This window comes from Rhinatrema bivittatum, chromosome 16 (genome assembly GCF_901001135.1).
Source record: "Rhinatrema bivittatum chromosome 16, aRhiBiv1.1, whole genome shotgun sequence".
Lineage (NCBI taxonomy): Eukaryota > Metazoa > Chordata > Amphibia > Gymnophiona > Rhinatrematidae > Rhinatrema > Rhinatrema bivittatum.
In genome coordinates this window covers 42,529,829-42,536,471 of record NC_042630.1, presented here as the reverse complement: position 1 = coordinate 42,536,471, position 6,643 = coordinate 42,529,829, and the positions used below count along the sequence as shown (strand labels likewise).

The following is a 6,643-nucleotide window of genomic DNA, read 5'->3' as shown; positions in this document are numbered from 1 at the left end:
TTAAAGTTTCATGACTTTTTTCACTGCCTCTATGAACTCCTTATTCCGTAGGCTGTAGATTACAGGATTCAGCAAAGGAGTCACAGTAGTATAGAGTACAGCCACCACCTTATCATCGTACAATAAGTGCTTCCCTGAGGGCCTAATATACATGTACAAAGCAACTCCAAAGAAAATGATCACCACAGTGAGATGGGAGGCACAGGTGGAAAAGGCTTTATGGCGCCCAGATGAGGAAGGGATTCTTAATATTGTCTGAATAATGAAAATGTAAGACATACAGATAAAGGACAAGGTAATGAGGAGCCCTAATGCAGGGATTATAGAGATGATCACTTCTGTCACAAAGTCCCTTAGGCAGGAAAGTTCCAGTAGAGGCCCCGTATCACACAGGAAATGATCAACTTCATTCTCTCCACAGAAAGGTAAGTGTGATATTAAAATTACGGGCACCAACGTCCAGAAGAACCCATTGATCCAGCAGAAAGCAGCAAGGCGGAAGCATATTCTGTTGCTCATTAACACATGGTAGCGGAGGGGCTGGCAGATGGCGAGATATCGATCATAACCCATGACGGTGATAAGGAAACACTCAGTTGAACCTAATGAGAAGAAAAAATAATACTGCAAGAAGCAGCCAGTAAAGGAAATGTAATTATTTTGAGACAGAAAGCCATAGAGCATTTTCGGCATAGTGCTAGTTGTATAACAGATTTCAGTAAAAGACAAGTTGCCCAGGAAGATGTACATTGGCTTGTGAAGGGAAGTGTTCAACCATACCAACACGATGATCATAACGTTCCCAACCAAAGTAAGAGTGTAGATCAGTAAGAACAGTGTAAATAGAACAGCGTGTGCATCCCCATTGATGGAGAGTATATGAAGAATAAATTCTTTTACTTTTGTCTGGTTTCCTTCCCACATCAGTCCAAAATTTAACCTGAAAGGAGAAAGAACAAATAAAGCATAAGAAAGTTTTTTTTACTAATCCAATTGGGTATTTATTTTTAAATGATCATAAAGTATTCCAATGACATTTTCCTGATATTCTACTGTATTTTTATTCCTTTTTTGGAAAGAACAAATAGTAATCATTAATGAGAAATTATAGCAAGAAAAAATAAGATTTCTATAGAAGAGCTAGGATCAAAACTAATCTACATTGATTTGAAGAGGTTTAAATTTTAAACTCTGTGTGGTAGTTGCTGGAAGTTTATAATTATGGGTCTGCAAGTGACAATATTTCACAAAACCCTAAATGTTAATATGCCTCACTGCATTAGCACATTTCCTAGAGATTGCAGATTAAATTTGACATCTGTTGGATGCCGTCTTTTAGACGTAGTGTCAACAAAAGCTGTGCATCTTGCGGAGTATCAAGAATCAATTATTGCAGTAGTTGGACCCATTCTATGGGAATGCTTTGCCTGAGGACTTAAGAAAAGAGCAAGATTTATCATCTTCCAGAAAGCAATTAAAGACTTTATTTGTCAGGAAAGCATTTGATACCTAGCTACTAATCCAATTAAATCCAGTGACTACAATAAACTGTAATTTGTTCTAGGCCCACAGGCATATAATTGTCTGAGTATTGTTTTAATAATAATTATGAATGTTTTTACCTATAAGCCACCAGGATGATTGGATTGTTGCAGCATATAAATTGTTTTTAATTAAATTGCATGAATTTTCAAAGGAATAATACCCCTTGTTTCCCTATAAAAAGTTTTAATGCCTGGGTTCTGTGCAACTGCCTCTGTAAAGCACATGATGATAAAGAAGGTGTGGAGATAAACAAAGGAAATCCCTGTCTGCAGTTTACTGTCCCAACTCCAATGACGTCCTCCCTTTTTTGCTGCTGGTAAACAAATACACATTTTTCACTGCAAGCATGCATTTACTCACAGAAAAAGATGAGCTTTCTAAGTACTTAATCTTAGTACTTAATATTTTTGAAAATTGCCTCCAAGGAAACTTTACTAATGTCTTTTGAAGCCCCCCTATCTCACCTCTTATATCATTCCCTGACCCACAACCTATGTTTAGGGCAGCATCTTTTTGTCAAAAGTCAGTTTTAAGTGATAAATTTCTCCGCAATATTGTTATAACTTTTTATCTCACAATTTAGCCCATAAAAAAGTTTAATAGTGTGTGTGTCTCTCACAGTTCTAATAATAATTATGGACTCTTGTTTATGGCTGTGATGCAACAGTAATAACATGAAAATCAACCAAATCAGATTCTTTCCTTCTGCTGAGCTTCTGCACCTTCCATCCTCACTACCTGAGAAAATGCTGGATAAAACATGATAAATACAGTAATTTCCAGGGGAAAATACTAGAAGTCACTATGAAAGAGTTCTACATACAGACATTAATAGAAATTTCGAAAAAGCAGTTTCAGGGTGTTCAGTCTTAAATCATTTGTATCAGGAGGTTTTAACCACAGATACAATTAATGTTCTGGATATAGATTTTGGTGAAATCTGGTACATGGCACCTGATGAAGGACTGATTTTTCAGCCAGTCTTCTATATTTCTTTAAAATGACCCCAGCACAGCACAAATACAGCATGGACAGCTGCAGGACAGATCTTCATCAATGTTCCTTGTAGGCACCACCCTGAATAGTGTAAGGACAGCTGTAGAACAGCTCTTCATCACAAGCCCCATGCAGTTCTCCCCATGATACACATAAAGTGGAAATTGTAGCATTTGTATCTGGAGAGTGATTCTTAACCAGACGCTCATGTAGTCTTCACACTGTTACACATAAAGCATGAATACAGCATGGAGAGCTGAAGACTGGATCTTCACCAAATCCCCATGAAGTATCACACTGATACATATAAAGCATAAATACAGAATGGACAGCTGAAAAATAGATCTTTATCAGAACCCCGTACAGGCGTAACACTGATTTACAGCAACTGATGAATGAGTTCATGGCTATGGTGAAAAATACAAATCCCAACAAATGGGTAATGCTACAGGTATTGGTTATACATGAATAAATATACAATATATACCTGTATCACTTTTCAGCAACATTTATTTACTTTAATTACATACATATAATTTCTATAATTTGTATAATATTCACACTCATACCCCATTCATTCACATAACACTAAACACAATATTATCTATTGCACATATCCCTATTACATTAAAATTCATGCAACATTTCTTGATGATATTTCTACAACAGTTCCCATATCCCAAAAGAAGCAAACTTCCTCTTCTCAAAAAACTCCCAAAATATTCTCTTATTCTTTCTTCACAGATCTAAGACAGAATTACCTTATGGGGAATCCAGTTGTCACTATAACTCCAAGGGTTCCCAGTACAGATTAAGGAAAGTTAAAAATCCTGTACGATGTCGAATTCCCCTGCTTCCAAGAAGATTTGCACTTAGCAAACTGATCTGAGTTTTGAGTTGAAAAATGTAGGAGGGAAACATTTTTGTGTAGTGTTTCAAAAGAACCTTTTCTACTGTGTGCATGCAGTCCAGACTGTGTCTGTTGTTCTGTTAATGTGCTGCCTGCCTTGGGGTTCTGAACAGTGCAGTAGCACCACATGTTTCTTTAGATGTATAAATGTGGACGCAGAAGAGCAATTTAGGAAGGCAGCTTTCACTAAACTCTAAACATGTTATAAAGAATACAGTGAAAATCAGGAGTTAACATGATCATATTAAATGGCCAAAGGAGTCATCTAGAGAGGGAGCCTACTGCTTCATTAGATTTATAAAAATCTTACAGCTGATTTTATTGGGTTTTTTTTAGGATGCTCTGATCTACACGTTCCCCCTTATGGTCAGAGGAATTAGTTGAACTTTACATTTGGAAACTGGAAAGAAAAGAAAGTTACAGAGAGATGAGAGGGCAACGATAACGTCCTCATTTGATTTGGTCACTGATTATGTACTCCAGAGGTTATTGTATAAGGGGGTCTAAGGGGATCTCTGGAGATGATAACTGCACAATAATAACTTTCTATTTGATTTAACTTGACCCCCACGCCAACTTGTCGACTTTAATATAAGAAATGTTGATCATTTTGCAGTATTTTGGCATTTTGTTTTGGTACATTGAATTTGTGCTAGAAAGCTCTTCTTTTTCTGTGAGTAAAATGCATGCTTGCAGTGAAAAATGTGTATTTGTTTACCAGCAGGAAAAAAAGGGAGGATGTCATTGGAGTTGGGACAGTAAACTGCAGACAGGGATTTCCTTTGTTTATCTCCATGCCTTCTGTGGTAATTTTTTGGGAAAACAAAGAATAATAATGAACCACTGTGCTACTTACTGTGAATGAGGTCTTGAAATCTTCAGGATTTCATTCTTGAAGAATGAAGACTTTTTAATCAATCTTTAGCTTCATAAACCAGGCAGAAGAAGGATTTGATGGGCAGGTATGAAAGTGTGGGAAAGCGACTTGCAAAGAGTGAAACCTCTGCCACACCAGTCTCATTCAGTCCATTTTGTCAGTAACAGCCTGAGAATCTCCCACTCCTTGTAAGAAAAAACTCAAATGATAATTGTCTCCCTCATTCTGGTTTCATAAAGGTTTTTATTTCTAGCAGGTGGGCAGTCCCAGAGAGACTGAACAACAAGGTTTTATAATCATTGGAGAATCTTAAATGTTTGGAAGAAGTTCTGTGCCCAGTGGACATAATTATTCTGTAATTACCCCTTAGATTATGTTTGGGTTCTTTCCATTAAAGCTGTTTCTGACACCAGGGAATACAGTCGTAGAAGATAAATAATTAGTTTGTGTCAACACAAGGCTGGCATGGGGCCTAGGTCTTCCGAAAGTTTTCAAAATAGATTAAAGAGATAGAGAAGCTATCAATTACACCAGTTTTTACTATTATTATTATTATTAATGGAGAGTTTATAAAAAGTAATAAAGCCTTTCACTCTTGTCTGGTTTCCTTCACAAATACATTCAAAATTTAACTTGAAAGAACAGCTAAAGCTTAAGAAAGGGAAGTTTGTTCACTAACCCAAATAGGTATCTATTCTTAACTGAACATAGTTTCTTTACTGGAAAGAAAAAAAATGTGTTACTGATAAAAATTATAGCATGGAAAATGCTAGCAGAGATTCCCTATAAGAACCAAGATTAGAAACCGATCTGCATGGATGTATAAGGGGTAATTTTTTAAAAAAATCTCTTGTGGTCCTTGCTGGACCTTTTCTTCCATGGGCCTGCAAGCACTGATGTTTCAGAAGTGCATAAGCGATGACAAGCCTCAGTTTCCAAGGAAAAGTCTGTTTACCTATGAACATTTTGGGTGCATGGTTTCTCTGCTACTGCCTCTACAAAACTCATGGTGGTAAAGAGAATGTGATGATTTCCAAATCTCCATCCTGACCCTGACACTTTTTGCTGCTGGCAAATATAATCACATTTTTCACAGCAAACATACTTTTACCCATAGAGAAAGATGAGCAACTTTCAAACACATTTTCCAAGTGCGTAATCTCTTGTTAACTTGCAGACAAAATTTTGAAAGTTGCCTTCAAGGAAACTTTATGTTGAGTGTCCTGGCCATGCTGGTGCCACGACCAGGCCTGCTCACCTCGGGCTTCCTTCCGCAGGCCTTGGTTTATCCTCCCTAGCTGCAGGGGCCAGTCACTGGCGTCCCCAGTGCTACCCCGGGCTTCTCCGACTCCTTTGACGTCACAGGCCTGCCAGTGGAGCTCTCACAGGGGCTCCGTGTCATCGGCGTCTTCAACCCCCACCCCTGGGTGTGCATGCGGCCCATGCTCCACCTTTTTAAGGACCCAGGGCGGGAACCTTGGCCCGGACGACTCCCAATGACGTCACTTAGAGCTCACTATATAAGCGAGAGTCTTTTCCCCAGACCTTCGCCTCGGCAAACAGGTCGTCACCTTTTGGTGAGGTTATTTGCCATCCTTGTTCCTGTGTGCTTGTTCCTGTGCTTGCTCCAGTGTTCCTGCTTTCCTGTTACTGTGCTTGTTCCAATGTTCCTGCATTCCTGTTCCTCTGTCTGTTCCAGTGTTTCTTCGTTCATGTGTCCTGTTTCACGTCCTTCAATCCAGGTTGTACTTTCTCAGACCGATATCCGGTAGTGACCTCAGCTTGCCTCTGACCACATTTGACCGCTGCCTGGAACCAACCACTGCTCGCCTCTGACCATGCTTGACCACTGCCTGGAACCAACCACTGCTTGCCTCTGACTACACTTGACCGCTACCTGGAACTGACCTCTGCTTGCCTCTGACCACACTTGGACTGACACTTGGATCTGACCCTTGCTTTGACTGACCTTCCTTGGACTGATCTCCTGGCACTGACCCTTGCACTTCACACACTCTCCTACTCCCACGACCACCAGGTCCACATGCTTTGACGCTGATTGCGGCTCTCCTCGAGCTAGACCACCAGGTGCTGCCTGACCTGTCCGGAGGACCTTCCATCCCTGTCTCTCTCCAGTGGTGTCCGGTATACTCTGCTCCGGTCTAGCTCCTCCAAATCCCCATGCAGGCATCATACTGATATATATAAGCATGAGCATGACATGGACAGCTGACAAACAGATCTTGTTCAGAACCCTGGGCAAATGTCAAACTGATACACAGCAGCAGATGACTAGGTTCATGTATATGGTGAAA

At 39.6% G+C, this 6,643-nt stretch overlaps 1 protein-coding gene across 1 annotated transcript; it reads right to left on the bottom strand.

The window, feature by feature from the left end:
• Positions 1-6,042, bottom strand: LOC115077534 (olfactory receptor 1020-like). Its single transcript, XM_029579827.1, has 2 exons — positions 5,900-6,042; positions 1-940 (listed from the first exon to the last, which is right to left on the bottom strand). The coding sequence occupies exons 1-2, from the start codon at positions 6,040-6,042 to the stop codon at positions 1-3; spliced, it is 1,083 nt and encodes a 360-aa protein (XP_029435687.1).
• Positions 6,043-6,643: the final 601 nt, after the last annotated feature.

Coding starts and splice junctions, on each gene's coding strand:
- LOC115077534 (XM_029579827.1), bottom strand. CDS start 6,042: ATGAACGAAGAAACACTGGAACAGACAGAGGAACAGGAATGCAGGAAC. Junction 941..5,899: donor GCAAATAACCTCACCAAAAG/GTGACGACCTGT, acceptor TTCTCCTTTCAG/GTTAAATTTTGGACTGATGT.